We start from the raw sequence: 21,113 nt of genomic DNA, 5'->3' as shown, positions 1-21,113 counted from the left end.
AATTAGGCTACACTTTTCCAGCTTCCTTTCTACTCTTTATCTTGTAATAATATGATATTCTATACACTTTTGTAGAGAATTTTCTCTTCTACAAAATCAGATTCACCTCATTTCAGCTCCAATGGACCGTTCAAAAGTTATAAACAAAAAACTGGACCGACTACCGATTTTTTGATATGAGATTATTGGTTTCCACTTTCCAGTCAGAGAACTGACAGCAGAAATTCAGAGACCGTACGCTGCTGCCACCTAGTGTCAGAAAATGCAACTAGAACTTCACAAACCGAACAACTTTGTAACATGGTTTCAGTTTTAAGGAAATTACAGCCTTTTAACTCAGTTAATCGAGAAATTTTATTGAAGAAGAATTATAGAGAATTATTTTTCCTATCAAATCGTGCCAATATCTAAACAATAATTGTTCTATTGAGCCTATAAATATTGAAATTCAACTAGAACTTCACAACCCGAACAACTTTTGTAATATAGTTTCAGTTGTATGGAAATTACAGTCTTCAATCTCAGTTATCGAGAAATTTTATGAAACAAGAACTATAGAGCATGTTTATTCTATCGAATGTGCCAATAATTGTTTAATTTTGCCATTTTTGACAACTTAGAATAAACACTGAAGAGCTGTATAATCTCGATTCAACTCACTTCACGATTTAGCTATCCGTATATACTTCTCAAACTTATGACATAATGATTCTATAACTTATTCGATAGAGGATTTCACGTTACAAAACTTTTGTCCAGTTAAATTTTGCCGTTAAAGCCACGGTAAAGTCACAATTTCATTAAAACTGATGGACTGATTTCCTGTCTGTGCTGGTATTATCGCTCAGCTCCACGTAGTTCACGCTTCTGCCGCTAGACAGCGCGGGGGTTCCCAATCTGAATTCTAGCAGCCTGGCTCACAGCTCACAGCTTCTTGAGTTGCTTTGGCTTCTGAATATATTATATTGGCAGCGTGGACAATCTACATTCTTCAGTTTTTCGTTTATAACTTTTCTTTCTCTCCTTCTTCCTCCTCCTCCTCTTCTTCTTTTTCCTCTTCTTCTTCTTTTTTTCTTCTTCTTCTCCTTCTTCTTCTTTTTCTTCTTCTCCTCCGTCTTCTCCTGTCTTCTTCTCTTGTCGTCTACTTCTTTTTCTCTTGTCTTCCTCTTCCTCTTCTCCTTTTTCTTCTTCTCCTTCTCCATCTTCTTCTTTCCTTCTTCTTTCCTTCTTCTCCTCCTTCTTCTTTCTCTTCTTCTTCTCTTGTCGTCTCCTTCTTCTACTCCAGTCTCCTTCGTCTTTTCTCGTCTACTTCTTCTCATCTCTTCCTCTTCCTCTTCCTCTTCTCCTTTTTCTTCATCTTCTTCTCCATCCTCTTCTTTTTTTCTTCTACTTCTTCGCCCTATTCTTCTTCTCTTGTCGTCTACTTCTTCTACTCCAGTCTCCTTCTTCCTCTTCTCTCTGGTCGTCTCCTTCTTCCTCTTCCTCTTTTTCTTCTCTTGGCGTCTCCTTCTTCTCCTTTTTCTTCTCTTGGCGTCTCCTTCTTCTTCTCCTGTCTTCTTCTTCCTCTTCTCCTCTTGTCGTTTCCTCTTCTCCTTCATCTTCTTCTTCTCCTTCATCTTCTTCTTCTTCTTCTCCTGACTTCTTGTACCTCTTTTTCTCTGGTCGTCTCCTACTTCTTCTTCCTCTTCTTCTTTTCCTCTCTTCTTCTCCCTCTTCGTTATGACAAGTGTCTCGGACGAGACTGGTACAGACTTCTTAGTCCCTTGGCTAAGGGAGACCAGGCAGTCCTGCACAGTCGGCCTATTCGGTCAAATCCCTTCTTCAAACTCTAAATTCAATCCATTTATTGATCCAATGAATGTGTATAGTAGTTCAGACGTGACGATGCGTCAAACATAATTTTCCTACCCCGTACGTGTATAAGCCAGTTCTTCCCTTTATCATAGTATAGATTATAATTCCATCTTCATCTTCTTCTTCTCCTCCTTCTCTTCCCCTTCTTCTTCATTATCGGCTTCCAAATTGATGTTCTGATAGAAATATATTGTTCACTAGGCAGCTTTGTTCAAATGTTGTTGATATTTTGCAGGCAAAGGTGGCTCAACTCTATAGGCTGGATAAACTGCTACAAGAGGAGAGTGGAACACTGCATAGTCTACAGCAAGATAAGGTGAGAATTTTCTCCGATTACCGGTATTCGAAGAATTACTTTTCTAATTATTATTTATCTATTTATTTATTGGATAGAACAAACAATACAATAGTCGGAAAAGAAAAACATACTATTATCCGAAACTTCTTCAATTTCCTAATTTTGTCTCAAATTGAGTAATTTACTGACGTCAATGAACTTTTCGACTCAAATAACGAAGATTTATTCTATATTCTATCATATCCAATTAATCTAATTTATCATACCATTGAAAATATGAATTTAACTGCAGAATAACTAACTCAAAGGGCGTAGCGAGTTCTTACATTTGTTTTCAGGCAAGATTCGTTAGTCTAGTTGATCGTTTGTGATGAGTATCTTTGCTTGTATGATTGACGATAACTTTCAAGTGTTTATCAATCAACTTCATGTTTTAATCAAATATTCTTTGAACAATTAACTTTTACGGTTCGTGATCGTTTGCGAACGAAATTGACTCACTCCTTCGTCCTTTCTTAGCATATAAGAGATTAAAATTGAGAGCAAATAAGGGAAAATGTAGTAATTCATCATTACAAACTGCAAATCTTTTGTCAGTTAGATTATCGCTTGCATGCAACTCGAAGCATCTTGTGTGTTGTTTCTGTTTCACCATGTTCGGCCAAGACATTTGAACATGTTCAAGCCGTGTACGATTTGGTTATGAAACTTGACTAAACTGGTTTACACCAGAGTTGTCAAAAAAAATTCTATGAGAATTATGTTAAAAATCTGGTGTGGCGCACTCACACAACTTTCCTTGCCGTTATGAAAATGTATCACCTGACGCTAGTGTTCCCGCGCATCTCAAGTCTACCATTCAAAGATCCAAGCCAGCTGCCTGGTGACAGGACAATAAGGCTGGAGTCACACGAAGTTTGCTATCTCTTCATAGTGAATGATTTAATAGAATCAACAGCAGACAACAGTTTGTAATTGAAATAATTACATTTTCTCGAATTTTGAGCTTATTTTCAATTTTAGTTGAAAATTTTACTGAACATTAATTGTAGAGATTTTCATGCTCAATCTTTTCCACTTAGAACTTTTTGTTTAAATTGTATCTAAAGCCTGATAATTGGGAATCTAAAATCAAACTTTGCATAGATGAGGCGGAGCTCCTGAAATTTTTACAGATATGGGACTTGTGGCACTTGATAGAGCTTATCAATTACTATTTTAGGTATAAATTTGATCAAAATCGTTGGAGCCGTTTTCGAGAAAATTGCTAAAAACCCTGTTTTTGACAACATTTTCTCCATTTCAGCCGCCATCTTGAATTGCATTTAATCGAAATTGTTCGTGTCGGATCCTTATAGTGTAAGGACCTTAAGTTCCAAATTTCAAGTCATTACATAAATTGCGAGATGAGATATCGTGTACACAGACGCACATACACTCATACACACACACTCACACACACATACAGACCAATACCTAAAAACCACTTTTTTGGACTCAGGGGGACCTTAAAACGTATAGAAATTTAGAAATTGGGGTGCCTTAATTTTTTTCGGGAAGCAATACTTTCCTTACCTATGGTAATAGGGCAAGGAAAGTAAAAACTCAGTTGACAAATCTAATGGAATCTGATCCAAACCGATTCATTTCCATTGTATCTGCCCTGGTACGTTTGCGTCACGACTCAAGAAATGCACAAAAATGCATTAAAAAAAATGGAAATTGTAGTCCATGAAATCCACGAATCATCTCGTCTGAACTAATCAACTGATTAACTTGAAATTCTACATATAAATTCTTAATTCACCGAGGATGGTTATAGGCTTATTTTAAACTCTTCAAGATCTTAGTAGGTCAAGTTTTCAGTTTGTCAATATTTTAATTGGACCCTTGCGGAGTACGGTTTACCTGCTATAGAGAGGGCCACGTTATAATGGCAGTATTTGATCAACTTTGGTTTTGCTATCCTTGTCTATCATACGACAAAGTCGGTGGTACTATCCTGTTCTAGGTCCAACACGATGTCAATCATGTTTTTGACAGTGTAGAAATATAATTAATTAATGCAGAGAATCGGCATCGCTATTCTTCTATCTTTCTCCACTGCCATTATAACGTGGACCTCACTATAGTATTGAATGTTTGAATGCTTGAAATTCTGCATATAAATCATGTCCCATATTTATATGTCCCATTATTCAAACTCGTATTCACGGACAAGGGCTTTGCGGAAGCTCTTTTGTGAATAGTATTTTGTTTGCATCGGTTCTCACATAAAATGTTAAGGTTCATTTCCATCATCAGTTACATTATTCAAAATGTTGATATGAGTTGTGTACTTATAAGTCGGAACAGGCATTAACCTAATCCTTGTACGTAAGATGGTGATGAGGTATGAGATCTGTATTGTAGATATGCATATTTAATTGAATTTGCAAGTTTCATTTGTAGGTTTGAAACCAAATCCACTCGAACTTATTTGAATTGTATCTATTCACGAAATACTGGAGCAAAGCCTGGGAGATTCAAAGTCTGTGTTGTGAATGTGGGAACTCCATATTGTAGGTGGTTTACAAATTACCATATCTTAATTCGATCAAGATATGCTGTTTTCTCCGTCATCTTCTCCTCCTATCGTCTCCTTCTTCTTCTTTTCCTGTCTTCTCCTCCTCTTCTTCTCTTGTCGTCTCCCTCTACCATTTCTTCTCCTGTCTTCTTGTTTCTCTTCTTCTCTTGTCGTCTCCTTCTCCTTCTCCTGCCTTCTACTATATTTGATCAAGATGCTGGTGTGAATGTGGAAGCTTCATATGTTGGTATTAGACTTCATTGTTGGTATTAGACTAGTCCATTCCAACATATTTACCAACAAAAAAATTCTGTTTGCTTCTAGGTTTTCAAAGATGAATAAGTAGATAATTTCATATGTTTTCTCCTCAGGAAATGCTAGAGCAAGCCCTGGGAGGTCTACGACACAAACTGCAAGTGATCGACAACAACCCGGTGGAAGCAGAGCGGTATCGCAAGCAGCAGCGACTACTGGAGCGGGAACTGACGCGCGTCAGGTCCATTCTGGCTCACAACTCTAAGAAACTGGAGGAGACTGTGGCAGAAAACGCTAGGCTGGAACAGGAGTTGGTTGTACTTAGACAGAAGGTAATCTATAACTGATAACTGATAGATCAAAATCAAATAGAATAGAAATACTTTTTTCCTACAGTTACGTTGAAAAGTGGCCATTGCTGCACTGATTACAGAACGCAAAGAATCACTTTTCCGCTCTAGTGCGGGAAAAATTTTTCTGCACTCCAGATTTGCAACATGGCAACGCAAAATACTTAGTAGGTTATATGGAGCAACAGTGCAGCAAAATGAAAATGAAGTTGGTAACAGTGACTGCTGTGGCTGCTATAGTGAGCAGAGGTGCAACCAAGCACAACGCGCTAATTATTATTCATTATATTATATTATAACCAAGGACAACGAGGACTTTATGATTTTAGGATTAAGGTTTTTATCAATAATAAAATTACACAGAAAAACATTTGATGCATTTCAGGCAATTTTACCCATAATTACCCACTTTTCATATTCAATGGTAACTGTAGGAAAAACTTAATGTGAAATACGTGCGCAAAGTTCCTCTGCTGCACTCAAGAAACCATTCCGCCCTCGCCTACGGCTCGGGCGTAAACGTTTCTTTCGGTGCAGCAAACTGACACTTTGCGCACTAGTTGCACAAATAACTATTGTGTAGTTGAGAAGTTCATATTGTGGTAATTATTCATATTGAATGAAAAAGACTAAGAAATTGTCAAAAAAAACACAGATTTATTGATACTTAGAAAGACCGGTTTGGTTATTACACCATTGTCAATCTCTGATAAACTCCTGATGAGTTTATCTGAGATTGACAATGGTGTAATAACCGAAACCGGTCTTTCTAAGTATCAATAAATCTGTGGTTTTTTGACAATTTCTTAGAATAGAAATATCAAGACTGTGGCCGAAAATGCGAGCCTGGAATAGGAGCTGGTTTTACAAAAGAGAAAAAGATAGCATAGGAGGATATATCATGGTATTGGGCGTCCAACTTCCTAATTTCACTGTTAACTGTAGCCGATAGTCCAAGTAGTTTTTTATCGTGAAGCTATGTGACGCTGGTAGTCTTTCATACTGTGCCTTTCTTACACACTCACTCCAATAAAACAGTAATAATAGACAGTATTCGACAGTAAGGCCCCGCACACACACATCGATTTTTGTTCGTACGGTATTTTGCCGTCCTTATAAATTCTATTAGATTAGATAGATGATTTCAAACAGATGATGTATGTCAAGTTCCATTTAATCTGATAGAATTCATAAGGACGGCAAATTATCGTACAAAGAAAAACCGATGTGTGTGTGCGGAACCTAAGCGGCTTTAGTTAACAAAAAATCCGCTTGAAATTTGGAACGTGAACGCCCTATACCATCTATATATATAAAAGCGAAATGGCACTCACTCACTCACTCGCATAACTAAAAATCTACCGGACCAAAAACGTTCAAATTTGGTAGGTACGTTCAGATGGCTTTAGAGGCGCACTAAGAAATCTTTTGGCAATATTTTAACTCTAAGGGTTGTTTTTAAGGGTTTGAAGTTCGTCTTTTAGCATGTATATTCTTCTTCTCCCAATCTCTTAATTATAATTGAAATTTCTATATCATATGTTACTATAGAACTATAATCTAGATAGAGTACCTCTTCGAAACAGTTGTTAACTGGCAACTAAATTAATAATTTTGTCAGGTTGGCATTAAGTTGAGTTGACTTTGTTAGGTTGGCACCAAGTTGAAGATTTAAATGCATTTATCGCGGAAAAATTGATTGGGCACTGCTACTATATTATATTACTAGCCGTCAGGCTCGCTTCGCTCGCCATATCCGTTTAGCCAGACGTTTAGTCTTGACCCCCGACTGGATTGTCCTAACATATGATAAAAATGCTCAAATGAAAAAATGCAGGCGAGCGAAGCGAGCCTGCTGATCTCATTCTTGGACGTTCCAGTCGGGGGTCCAGGGGCGGAGCCCCCTGGCTAGACGGACATGACGAGCGAAGCGAGCCTGACGGCTAGTATGATATAGTTTTTTCTACATTTTCTCCATGGTTTTACTTTCTATATATACGGCTCGAATCATTGTCTATTGTACTCAAATACAGGCATTCTTATCGTTACTCTCAAGCTACCTTCACCGCTCCTCTTTGACCTTACCATATGTAAGATTAGTTTTAAATTGATAACCTATTTGAAATATTATGATGCTTGTATGATTGATATGCTCCAATCATAATATTGTAAATGGCCGTGTTCACACTTACCGATTGTCGGTTGACTCTTAGGCCCGGTTGCACAAAAGCTGGTTAAATTCTAATTGTGATTAATTCAACGAGAACCTATCAGAGAAGGCTTTTTCGAAAAGAAGGCTTCTCTGATTGTTGCTCGCGAAATTAATCACGGTTAAAATTTAACCGGCTTTTCTGCAACCGGCACTTAGAATTAGTGACAAGTTATATGAAGGCGTTTTTGCACTGGCGGCGAACGAGTCGGCAGGGAAGGAAACTCTCCGATTGGCTGATTTGCGTTCGGAAATCAGCTGATAATCAGCCAATCAGAGAGCTTCCTGCCCTGCCGACTTGTCCAACGCCAGTGCAGAAACGTCTGAAAAACGCTTCATGTGGCTTGGCCCTTATTGCCTTGCGATTATCAGCCAATCAGATGACAATTCTGAGTCGGACAACAGACGTGAGCCAACCAGGTCACTCGATATTATTATTATTATACATACTCTAGAAACACAAATTAGCATTTGGTATACTGATTTGTTATAAAGGTAAACTATGTGTTCACTTGGTGTCTGGTAGCTAATTAATGTATTTTCGCAGGTACAAACATCTCGCCGTATCCCAGACCCGGCGACTGGACCGACTACAGCCGCGCTGGAAGCCGAGTTACGTCGCGTTCAGACTCTGGTGGGAGATCTACAGCGTCAGCGACATGAGCTCAGCATACAAGTGCGACAGCTCACCGACAAGAGTCGATCGCTCAGTCAGCAAATTCGTCCCGGTCCCACTGGAGTCGCAGGTCAGCTATGTCATACAATTGATTCACTGTCTCAGTTGATAGAGCATTTCAGTTTATCCAGTGTTCCAGTTGTTAGAGTATTTCAGTATACAAGTGCGACAGCTCACCGACAAGAGTCGATCGCTCAGTCAGCAGATTCGTCCCGGTCCCACTGGAGTCGCAGGTCAGCTATGTCTAACAGTTGATTCACTGTCACAGTTGATAGAGCATTTCAGTTTATCCAGTGTTCCAGTTGTTAGAGTATTTCAGTATACAAGTGCGACAGCTCACCGACAAGAGTCGATCGCTCAGTCAGCAGATTCGTCCCGGTCCCACTGGAGTCGCAGGTCAGCTATGTCTAACAGTTGATTCACTGTCACAGTTGATAGAGCATTTCAGTTTATCCAGTGTTCCAGTTGTTAGAGTATTTCAGTATACAAGTGCGACAGCTCACCGACAAGAGTCGATCGCTTAGTCAACAGATAAGGCCCGGTCCCACTGGAGTCGCAGGTCAGCTATGTCATACAATTGATTCACTGTCTCAGTTGATAGAGCATTTCAGTTTAACCAGTGCTCCAGTTGTTAGAGTATTTCAGTACACAAGTGCGACAGCTCACCGACAAGAGTCGATCGCTCAGTCAGCAGATAAGGCCTGTCCCACTGGAGTCGCAGGTCAGCTATGTCATACAATTGATTCACTGTCTCAGTTGATAGAGCATTTCAGTTATCCAGTGTTCCAGTTGTTAGAGTATTTCAGTATACAAGTGCGACAGCTCACCGACAAGAGTCGATCGCTCAGTCAGCAGATAAGGCCTGGTCCCACTGGAGTCGCAGGTCAGCTATGTCATACAATTGATTCACTGTCTCAGTTGATAGAGCATTTCAGTTTATTCAGTGTTCCAGTTGTTAGAGTATTTCAGTATACAAGTGCGACAGCTCACCGACAAGAGTCGATCGCTCAGTCAGCAGATAAGGCCTGGTCCCACTGGAGTCGCAGGTCAGCTATGTCATACAATTGATTCACTGTCTCAGTTGATAGAGCATTTCAGTTTATCCAGTGTTCCAGTTGTTAGAGTATTTCAGTATACAAGTGCGACAGCTCACCGACAAGAGTCGATCGCTCAGTCAGCAGATAAGGCCTGGTCCCACTGGAGTCGCAGGTCAGCTATGTCATACAATTGATTCACTGTCTCAGTTGATAGAGCATTTCAGTTTCCAGTGTTCCAGTTGTTAGAGTATTTCAGTACACAAGTGCGACAGCTCACCGACAAGAGTCGATCGCTCGTCAGCAGATAGGCCTGTCCCACTGGAGTCGCAGGTCAGCTATGTCATACAATTGATTCACTGTCTCAGTTGATAGAGCATTTCAGTTATCCAGTGTTCCAGTTTTTAGAGTATTTCAGTATACAGTGCGACAGCTCACCGACAAGAGTCGATCGCTCAGTCAGCAGATAAGGCTGGTCCCACTGGAGTCGCAGGTCAGCTATGTCATACAATTGATTCACTGTCTCAGTTGATAGAGCATTTCATTTTATTCAGTGTTCTCAGTTGTTAGAGTATTTCAGTATACAAGTGCGACAGCTCACCGACAAGAGTCGATCGCTCAGTCAGCAGATAAGGCCTGGTCCCACTGAGTCGCAGGTCAGCTATGTCATACAATTGATTCACTGTCTCAGTTGATAGAGCATTTCAGTTTATCCAGTGTTCCAGTTGTTAGAGTATTTCGTATACAAGTGCGACAGCTCACCGACAAGAGTCGATCGCTCAGTCAGCAGATAAGGCCTGGTCCCACTGGAGTCGCAGGTCAGCTATGTCATACAATTGATTCACTGTCTCAGTTGATAGAGCATTTCAGTTTATCCAGTGTTCCAGTTGTAGAGTATTTCAGTATACAAGTGCGACAGCTCACCGACAAGAGTCGATCGCTCAGTCAGCAGATAAGGCCTGGTCCCACTGGAGTCGCAGGTCAGCTATGTCGAACAGTTGATCGAATTTTTCAGTTGTTCAAGTATTTCAGTTAATTCAGTGTTTCAGCTGTTAGAGTATTTCAGAAGTTCAGAGTGTGGAGTCGCAGGTCAGAAGTTGAGCTGACAAACAGTCAGACAGTTGAGCCAGAGGTTCAGTTCATCTTGATTTCAAATTGTGTTTCAGTCTCTCAGTCAGCAGATTCTTGTTCCAGTACATCTCGGTTGTCAAATTATATTATTTCAGTTGTTTCTTTAGAATCTCAAAATGTTTTACCCAGGAAAGACGACTAATGAAACGGATATTTTCTTCCACACAAAAGATTATTTCCATCAATTCTATTGAATGAATGATTGATGCAGTTGTTGGAGTATTTCAGTTTTTTCTTTGTTTCATCCACAAAGATGGATGAATAATCAAGTATTGTCTCTTTCACAATAGATCATCTTGATCAAGATCTGTGAATGTGAATGGGTGAATTATTCAGTGGTTTGAACAGACTATTCAAGTTTTACTACTTGATGAATCTCAAAAAAGTTCGACTCACAAATATGGACGAATGAAACAAGTATTGTCTCTTTCACAATAGGTCATCTTGACCATCTCCAGTGAATGAATGAATCATTCAGTTTTTCTTGGTGAATCTTCAATAATTATTGTTTTACTCACATTTTGAGCTGTTTGAATGAATAAAGTTTTGTCTCTCGCACGGTATATCTTCATGATCAACTTCAGTTATTGAATTTCTCTCTTAAGAATTATTTATTCAAGTAAGTTACAATATATTCTGGTTTATACACGAATTTACAATAAATTACAGTATAGCAGCTAATTATGCAACAAATTTCACATATTATGAAAACTAATTACAATGAAGATTGAATGCAACATTAGAATATTGATAATATAGTATTGTAATGTAACTACATAAATCGGCGGTGTTTCAACAATGAATAAATGATAATTTCAATAAATGAATATACACCCCACTATGAATTATATGAAATTATATGTGTTGGGGTATAAGTAATTAGTTGCTTATTGCGTGTTATAATTACTATTTACAAACTTCATTCACTGATATGGGATTAAACTTTTTATAATAAAATTAGTAAAATTTATAATACAACAAAATATGAAATTAGTAGATAAATATAATGTTCTATTAAGGATAATAATAAGAAAGTTAATTTTGAAAAATGAAAAACAGTAAAGAAAAGAATGAAGAATAAATAGTTTCAATATTTACAGTCTAACTAAATTTCCACAATTTTCCACTCCAATATCAACCAACCAGGAAAATAACTTTATTGAACCTGTCTATTGAATTGATAGTCTTTGGAGGTCTACATTTCTACCTAAAGTGTAGCCTAGATTTCATTCACAATCTCATTGGGTGGATTCAAATTATTTCATAGGGGATGTATTCTACATAATCACAATTCATTAATTATTTGTGGCGTTTGTTTTACATGCAGCTCATTATGAGAGTGACTACTATGATTATTATTGGCCCTATTACTTGCCGGGTAAAGTATTCACAAACCAAATTCCATGGCTGTTGTGAATGTTAAGCTGTTGTGAATGTAGAGTTTTTCTTTCTTATTATCCTTTTCTCCAGTTCCTTCTCTCTTTATTTCTTCCTCTAGCTTCCTCTATCTTTATTTCTATAGTCCTGTATTCTTCTTTCTCCAGTGTAGTATTTCCCATCTTTCTTTCTCGAGTGTAGTATTCTTATTTCCTTCTCTACTATTCTTATCTCTTTCTCTGATCTATAGTGGGGTTCACGTTATAAAAACAGTAATTTCATTGGTGTTGCTATCCTTGTGTATTTATCGTTTTTAATAATGAGATAGATAGATTTTATTCTTTTGCTATCGGACCATACAGTCATCAGCAACGTCAATAGAATATTCATGACACTTAACACTTAATTTATTATAAAGTATGTGTGAAAAACTCGTACAAAGAATAGAAGGGGTTTGCACGCAAAAGATCAAATAGTGATTTGTCGAACAAAGAGACTGGATAATTTTTTTATTGGCTCTGGCAACCTATTGTAGACCTTTGTTCCTTAGACGTGATGGGACTTCTGTACTTTGGTTGTACAAATGTACAAATATTATTGATTGATTCATACAATAAGTACATAATCAAATGATAGGGAGAGAAAAAATTAGGTAACCTTGTGCTATTCCTCTCCCGAATTTAGATAAGGTTACGCATAGTCCGAAATAGGTTAAGTGTTGTTGTTGATCACTTCACAAAATTTTCAGTCCTTAATTATTTTCACAAAGTAGATTTTTAAATTTTTAAATTTATTGAGTAACAAAATATTTAATCTCAATTATGAAAATTCAATTATTAATCATTAAAAAATATGTTTTCTAGATGTAAAAAATAATTATTGATTATTTTCAACAAGAATACAATAGTTACAGGAACAGTTAAGCCTATTATAACATCCGATATACCGGTACCAGCTATCTTACAGTGGCAAGTCAGAGAATCGGGTACACTGCTCTCCTATCTTTCTCTACTGCCATTAAAATATGGACTTTACTACAGCAGTCCCACTTTTGAATCTTTACTTTCCTATTATTATACTCTACATGTTCTTCTGCATCTATAAATGATCATGGATCAAGAAAAATCTATTTATCTACAATGAATGTTTTCTGTTAAAAGCAACTATTTTGTAACTGAAATTGTGTTTCCTTTTCAATTATTTCCTGTAGATTTGCATAACTGTGACAGTATTTGTGTGTTTGTGTTAGGAGCAGGCGCTCTAATGGGTAAGAAGCGACCGCTGCACACCAGCTGGCTGGAGACTGACCTTGACTCTCAGGTGACGCGTGACCTTGGCATGGATTCGCGTGACCTTGGCCTAGATTCTCCCACCCCTACCTCACCAACACCTCCTCCGCCCCCACCACCGCTCTATGTCAACACTGATAATGATAGTTCGGCTGCTGTCAGTCCTACAAACATCAGCTCTAATAATTCTGGTTAGTACCGAATCCATTTTAGAAAACAATTATTCTAATTATAAATTAGTAATCTAGTTTTCGCCACACTGCACAGAAAGCAGCTGTTTTCCAGTCCCTACGTAGATCTGAAAGACATTGTTTGCAGACAATTCTCGTCTGACGTCAGAAAAGGTTTCTTTCCGGCCTAGGCCGGAAAGAGTACCCTTTCCAGCCGCTAACATGGAACTAAGAAAGGTGATCAAAAAACTTTTCATTATTTGTGTTCATTATTCAATAATAAAACATTTATAATAATATCATCTTATTGTCATTTGAAAAATAAAAAAGTATAAACTCAACCTCCCACATAATTGAACACCATCTTTTAGGTTATTTAGACAAATCAGAATAAGAAATAAAAATACCTGGCAATTTCCTGATATTCAGATTACCTCAGATTTGCTAGAGCTATCACCTTCCACTTCTGCTTTCGGAAGTGCTTAGTAAACAACTATTCTCATATATATTGTTTATTTTTTGTGTGTGCGAAAATAGCGTTCGCACCACGGGCAAAAATGTTTTTCCGGCTCTCAATCTTTTCTAGTCCGGTTTCGAGTCGGAAAAATCTCATTTTCTGCTCTAGGTGCGAAATATACTATAATTCCACTAGTGTGTTTCCCGCGCTGAAAACTCGCTCAAAATTCCCATGATATTCTGTCTGTTTGTGTATTAAATGCAGTTGAATTAATTGAATTCTCCGATAGAATATTACAACAGATTATGGAATGGGATATACTCTGTATGGAAACGCTACTAATATTCAAATCAATATTCCATTTAACAAAACAGGATAATGGGAGTTATCCCCATTACAAAGTCAAGACAAAGTTGTTGAATAAAGCTGGATTTGCACACAACAGTGGCAGTGAACAATTATAATTCACACGAATTCCAATTGGACTTTTCTCATTCAGCGCAGCCGAGCGAGTATAAATAATCTCATAAGATCTTATAGTAATTATGTTTCCACTGTTGTTTGCGAATTTAGGTTGAGGGTCTACGGTATTATGAGAAGATATGTCATTATCTCCAAGACAAGAACAAATTCATACAAGTAAGCTCTATCAGAAGAAAGGTGGAGAGGTTTTCGCAATGTGTCTGTCTGGTTTCATGCTGATTCATAAATTTCATCAATAGATCAAAATACTAAATAGGCTATACTTTTTCTCTGATTATTCTTGTGACTTGCATGTAGCTGCTCACTCTGAACACAACCAGCAAGTGCACGCTTTCAGTGTGAGTCTTCCTATTACTCTTTCTAGATTTTGTTTCTCATCTGCGCGCTTGGATATGCATAATCTAGCGTGCGCTTGCACATATACCCTTCTTGTGGGAACACACCCTTCAGCTGATGTTCATAAATGGAATCGACAACTCATAGTCGATAATTGATTGGGTTTATTATTATTATTATTATTGACATTTGTTACGTGAACCACAAATCTGAGCAGAGCTCAAGTGGCATGTAACATGTCATGAACATTTTTCTATGCAAAGTGTATGCATCTGATAAAACTCAAAGTATGAAGGCACCACAACATTCCTCCATTGTATAGGGACACGCTTCCACAAGTACTTAGTAATTGAAGACAAGAAAAGCCTATGACTTACCACATAACCGTATTCTTTCAGGTAGACAATTGAAAGCTTCAGTCCCGAATAATATGGTCCTTTTTCCAAAAGTGTCAGTCTGTGAGCGGGGTACTGATATACAGCTGAACTCTTTGCTCTTGTGCTATAGCCATGGCAAACTACATTTGCTTCAAATCTCTCTGATTTCTGAAGACAAATTTACAGTCTCAAGGAAGTGCAATGCTGGGACTGTAAAAAACCTGTATTTCTAAAAATGGGCCTACATGAATTGGATGGCCGCAAGCCCTCCAAAACACGAACAGCTTCTTTTGCATTCTTAATATTTTATATAAATTATTTTTACTATTCCCCCAAAAGAAGATGCTGTAGCGTATTAGGGCTAAAAAATATCCATGATACACCTTCTGAGCTGTCTTTATAGTGGATGCAGTCCTCACAGTTCTCAGTGCAAAAAGTGCATGATAGAGCTGTTTATAACATTGATGTTTCATTCTAGAATTAGCAAACCGAGATGACATGGCCTGCCTCCAGATGAAGTACTGTGGATGTCACCAAATGCATTGCTGCAATCTATGTTCATAGATCTAATCGATAATCCATAATAAAATAAATAAATAAATATTTTTATTGCATAAAAAGCTGTACATAAAAGCTGTAATTATGAAACAATAAATTACATGAAAATGATCAATGTCACAAATACAAAACACAAAAGGAGGTACAATAAGTTATCAACCACAGCTATTAATTGAGAAGTACACAATATTATTGAAATGTATCCACTAATTATCCATGTATTCATTTATGGAATAGAAGCCACCATTCAATGAATATTTCTTTAATTGGGCTTTAATCGATCATTCATAGTTGATAATCGATCGAGGCTAACAACATCGATGTTTGATTGCAGAATTGGCGAGCAGAGACGACATGAGCCATCAGATGCAGTACTGCCGGCCGATGGACATAAGCGAGGCAGACGACCGCATCAAAGCGGTTCTACGGCATCATACCCAAGGACAAACCGCAGGAAATCAAGACGGTGCGCATCGTGAAGCGCGAATCGGAGAGGCGGCAGAGGGACAGGGATAGGAGCGGCAATATCGGCATACCGCTCACTAATAACAACATCCCCAACAAACGGTTGCCCTACCTTGATGAGTACAGTAATGAGGTGCGTTCTGTCTTCTTCTTCATATTCTTCCTCTCCCTTTTCTTCTTCTCCTCGGAAGTCGGATGCTGTTTTGTATGGACAGTAGTCGACAGTAATCGGCTTGAGTTAACAAAAATAAAGGGCTTCGAATTTGGAACATAAATGACCTATATCTAAAACATGGGATGGATATCTTCTTACACTATCTTCCTCTAAGGCTGACTCGAATGTGATTGAATTTAATCGTTCAGAAACATAACGCTTCTAAAGAGTATCACAGGCTGAAATACAATACGGTTCCAATTCTAATATGACAATTTTCTAAATAAATAAGTAGGTACTCTATGCTCTTGATTTCTTATAAAATAATTATTTTTTGATAGATTTTTTCGGTTGATTTCTAACCAATTTATCATTCCTCTACAGCACCCAATGACAACATCATCGTCATCATCATCGATGACGTCATCGGTGACGTCAGTGCTGACCAAAGTGATGGAGGAGGAAACCCCCTCCTCATCAGTACCCCCTCCTGCACCCTCGCCGCGCACCGATTCTGTCAACGCCATACGAAACCTGGTCAACAGGCAGCAGATGCAATTGGCTAAATCCAAGGTAATTGAGAGAAAACCTTATTTTTTATGTTGGGTTTGAGATGACGAATATTTCTATTACTACAAAATTCCTTTCTTTTCACTTCAAGTATTTTCCCATTATTTCCCGAAAAAGGGATACGGAGGTACGTAGGAGTGAGATTCCCAACATTCCGTTTCGTTGCCCAACGATCTGTATAATGGTTTAAAGAGCATGTGCCGGTTGCACAAAAGCCGGTTAAATTTCAACCGTGATTAATTCCACGAGAACCAATCAGAGAAGTCGTCTTATCGAAAAGGCTTTCTCTGATTGGCTCTTGTGAAATTAATCACACGGTTAAAATTTAACTGGCTTTTGTGCAGCCGGGACTTGTGTTGAAAATTTGTTGTTGAGTGATTGAAGCAATCAAACGTTATCGTTGAACAAACCCACAAACACACTTTCACTGGAGGCTTCTATGCATCAGTAAGATATCCATAACCCATGAGAAGGTTTTGAAATCGATGTTTAGCTTTCAGTTAAGGTCGTGCTCGCTATCCACCTTCATGGAAAGGTGCGCAAAGACTTATGCGCATGTCACTTCTCATCAGCTGATGTTAATCTTACTATAATTTATTGTATTTGTACAGAAACAGTAAGATAGAGATATAATAAGCATAGGATTACTTGTTGTTATACAGTAGTGGAGTGGATTAGATGCTGGCTTTATAATGACAAAGGCCCAGATTCAAAGTGACGATGTGGCGTCATCTCACTTGACACCCAGCACCAGGCATCTTCTATGAGCACCTGAAAGATAATATAGCATATGAAAAAAAAATAGCATCATACGGGGGTGGCCATAGTCGAGTGGATTAGATGCTGGCTTCAGAGGCCCGGGTTCAAATCCCGGCGTGAGCAAGATATTTTTCTCGGGCCACTCTCGTGTTCCGGATGGACACGTTAATCGTCGGTCCCGGCTACCTAATGACAGTCATTATGTCATGTCAGAGGTCCTGAAAACGACCAGCTGTGACCTGAAAACTCTGACACAAGACCTGAGCCAGCCAAGTCACTCGATATTATTATTATTTATACAGTATTTTATATAATTTCATTTTCAATAATTTGTTGATATAATATTTTTTGCAGTTTGACCTGATGAACGGTGGTAGCAGTAGTAACAGCAGCAGCAATCAGCTGTCAGCTACCGAACAGCTGTTTGGACCAGCTTCGCCGCAGCTGACAGCTACCGATCAGCTGTTTTCGTCGCAGCTGACAGCCACTGATCAGCTGTTCTCACCGCAGCCAACCAATCAACTATCACCCCGATCAGCTGTTCTCGCGACAGATCAGCTGTTTTCACCTCAACAGTCTGCGAGCGATCAGCTGTTTTCGCCGCAGTCGACTGATCAGCTGTTTTCGCCGCAGCTGTCGCCCGTCTACCAGAGCGAGGCCGCGAGGCAGATCATTGAGGAGATGAGTGCCTCGAGGCAAGGTGGCTGTTCGTCGAACAAACGCCTCGTGCCTCGCGAGAAACGTCGTCACCACACTGTTTCCGGGAGGCCGCTCTTCAGGATAGACACTTCTTATGCTGCCGTAAGTATTTATCAACAAATTCACACTATAGTGAGAACCACGTTATTTGATTAACATTGATGTTTGCTATCCTTGTCTATTATTCGACAAAGCAGATAGCGAATGTATCAACTCATGGTGTTGTGTATCAAGTTGAGATGATACTGTATCATATTGGTTTGATACTGTATCATGTGTGGTGATAATGTATCATATTTTGTTGATACTGTATCATGTTGTCTTGAAAATGTTTTATATTTTTTTGAGAATCAATAAATTTGAATTTGAATTTGAATGTTGAGGTTGTTCTTGTTCTGTAGTGAGGACCACGTTATAATGACAGTATTCGATTAACATTGGCGTTGCTATCCTTGTCAATCATTCTACTAAGCAGATAGCGCTATCCTCCTCTACCTCCACAATTTTGCCACATCGTTTTTCAACATTGTGGAAACATAATTAATTAATTAACAATATATCTAACCCAATTATGAAAATCTATCATTCAATCATTGGAAAATATTTTTTCTTGATAAATAAAATATAATTGTTTATTTTGAACAAGAATGAACAGTTGATATTGCATCAGAAAGAAGAAGACAGTGGCAAGGCAGAGTATCGGCAATGCTGTTTTCCCATCTTTCTCCACTGCCATTACAACGTGGACCTCACTATAGAATTAACTTGATTGATTTTGAACTGCAATACTCTTTGACGATTTCAAAATCCTTCTACAGCAAAATGATTTGGTTTGATTTGATGACTTTTGTTGACCGCAGGGAGGCTCCAGGGACGACCTAGACATGGAACGCGCTCTCAGACCGCGCCTGAACGCTCCCGACGTTGTGCGGTCCACGCTCAGCCGTGTGGACACCAAGTTCTCTTCAGAGACCATTGATAACCTCCTGGGAACTCCCAACAAGATCCTGATTCCCGAGCGGTATGTGCCTGAGACATCCCCAGAGTTGACAGTTGAAGAGCAGGCGAAACGAAGCAAAAAAGCAGATGCTATCAGGAAGATGTTGTCTGAAACTACAAGCACTGGGACGATTGTTAATCAAGATCCTGTGTCGCCTAATGGTAAGTATCTTCTTCAACTCCTGAAACTGCATCAGTGTCATTGATATTTCATATTCATTACTTGAATTTTCACATAAATGATATTTATCCTATTATATTAAGCGAGCAATTTCTGTATTTATATATCTGGTTATTTATGTTTAACGGATCTCGAAAACGGCTCTAAAGAATTTCACGAAATTTGGAACATAGTATAGGTTTATGATATAAAGATTCGATTGCACTAGGTCTCATCCTTGGGAAAACCCGTTAAACGACATTAAAAGGATAATTCATCCTTGGCTGAAACAGCTGTGGATAGTAAAAAAGTGAGTGAGCGAGTGAGTATGTGAAAAATCAAAATATCGCATCCCCGAAATTCATAAGATGACATATAGCCAGCTGTGAAATATGAACACGATCATTTTAGAGAATTGTGTTCTGTTTATAAAAAAATAAATATAACCGATATTTATCTTTAAGCTCACATTGTAGCAATTTGTTCGTCAGAAAAACAAGCACACAAAACATAAATTTATTTATTTATAATTTTTACAAACTAGCACTGATTGGGAGAGAAAAACTAAGGATACTCCTTGTACTATTTCTCTCCTAAATTTAGATAACATTTTAAATGTCCGAAATAGGGTTATGGTTTCACTTTTCTTAACAAAAGATAATTTGATATAGCCTATATTAATAAGCAAATTATAGTATTTGGCACAAAAACACATTATCACATAAAGGAGACAGTATCTCATAAAGTTTATGTATAAAATTCCCTATGGTAACATCCTGGATATTGAAAAACTCCCTAATCGAATAAAGAGGGGGTTCACAATAAATTCATGGTTACATTTGATGGAAAGCGGTGTTGTAAGAGCCCGGCATAGTTCTGGAAAATGCCAGCATATTGTCATTCAAAGGCGAAACGGTCCAATTCCAAGCGACAACTCTACCCACGCTGTAGTCTTACTGTATAGTATTGTAGTCTATAAAATACCTGTTGTCTATACAGCCATAGAGGAAAGATAGCATAATATAATATGCTATACTATACTTATACTATCTTCTATCCATGATACAGCTGACTGTGTATCAGCCTGCAACGAAAATTTGACGTATACTGAATGGCTCAGCCCTTTTTCTCTCAGGATGTCCCAATTATCTCTCAAGGACTGGTGAAAATATGTACTTGAAACTCAATTGACGAACTGTAAACTTGACTAGAATAGAAGAGAATAGAATCTATTTGTAATCAGGGCCATGCCCTATATACAAAGAGTTGAGTACATAGTATTCGTTTGACACAAAAAAAACATATTAGTTTGTTACATATAATTGGCTATTATTATTTCGAAATTGAGTCCAAGTGTCGGTTTAGCCTGTGGTACTTAAAATTAATGACCCAATTCTAACAGCTTCTACACCAAAATAATAAATTATTCATTTTTACAACAGTTAAATTTGACAAAAGAACCATAACTTTATCTGAATCCATTACAATATTTCTAATAAGTTTCCCAAGTAATGTTCTTGCGTCATTATAAATGGGGCATATCAGTAAGAAATGTTTTACCGTTTCGTCGGTTCTAAGATTGCAGATTGGACAGAGCTCCCTGCAGTTAATCCAGTACCCTTCCTCTCAAGAACAAGTAAAAGCCTGTGTCACTGGCTAGTCTCAGTTGGGAAACACAGCGGATTTTTGAAAAAGCCAACTTGAAATTCAGTTGTTCACCTATTAGAAAATTTGGGTTTAAAAATGTGTACCTGGGTAATGAATGAGAATCAAGGGCCCTGCTAACATCTAAATTGAATAAGTTCACGCTATGCTTATCTACCAAATAAGTATAAAACGTTTTTAGAGTATTCAGTTCTATCCCCTGATCGGTCCATAGGTTGCTAG

The 21,113-nt window shown here is 38.1% G+C and overlaps 1 protein-coding gene across 1 annotated transcript; it reads left to right on the top strand.

Moving 5' to 3' along the window:
* The first annotated feature begins 1,719 nt into the window (after positions 1 to 1,719).
* LOC120353912 lies at positions 1,720 to 20,177 on the top strand. The gene is made up of 11 exons (XM_039439415.1): positions 1,720 to 1,794; positions 2,060 to 2,170; positions 5,090 to 5,305; positions 8,080 to 8,278; positions 13,000 to 13,230; positions 15,755 to 15,840; positions 15,872 to 16,018; positions 16,424 to 16,612; positions 17,723 to 18,169; positions 18,928 to 19,228; positions 20,089 to 20,177. Exons 1-11 carry the CDS (start codon positions 1,720 to 1,722, stop codon positions 20,175 to 20,177), a joined length of 2,091 nt encoding a protein of 696 aa, XP_039295349.1.
* The last annotated feature ends 936 nt before the right edge of the window (positions 20,178 to 21,113 follow it).

The sequence above is a fragment of the Nilaparvata lugens genome, chromosome 12 (genome assembly GCF_014356525.2).
Source record: "Nilaparvata lugens isolate BPH chromosome 12, ASM1435652v1, whole genome shotgun sequence".
In the NCBI taxonomy this organism is placed as follows: domain Eukaryota; kingdom Metazoa; phylum Arthropoda; class Insecta; order Hemiptera; family Delphacidae; genus Nilaparvata; species Nilaparvata lugens.
The sequence above is the reverse complement of the archived record's forward strand: the minus strand, read 5'-3'. Positions and strand labels throughout refer to the sequence as shown.

Bases quoted from the DNA above. Each gene is read 5' to 3' on its own strand.
- LOC120353912 (XM_039439415.1), top strand. From the start codon at position 1,720: ATGACAAGTGTCTCGGACGAGACTGGTACAGACTTCTTAGTCCCTTGG. The intron at 13,231-15,754 runs GTTAGTACCGAA...GTTTGATTGCAG, and splicing joins CATCAGCTCTAATAATTCTG to AATTGGCGAGCAGAGACGAC. The intron at 16,613-17,722 runs GTAATTGAGAGA...TATTTTTTGCAG, and splicing joins TGCAATTGGCTAAATCCAAG to TTTGACCTGATGAACGGTGG.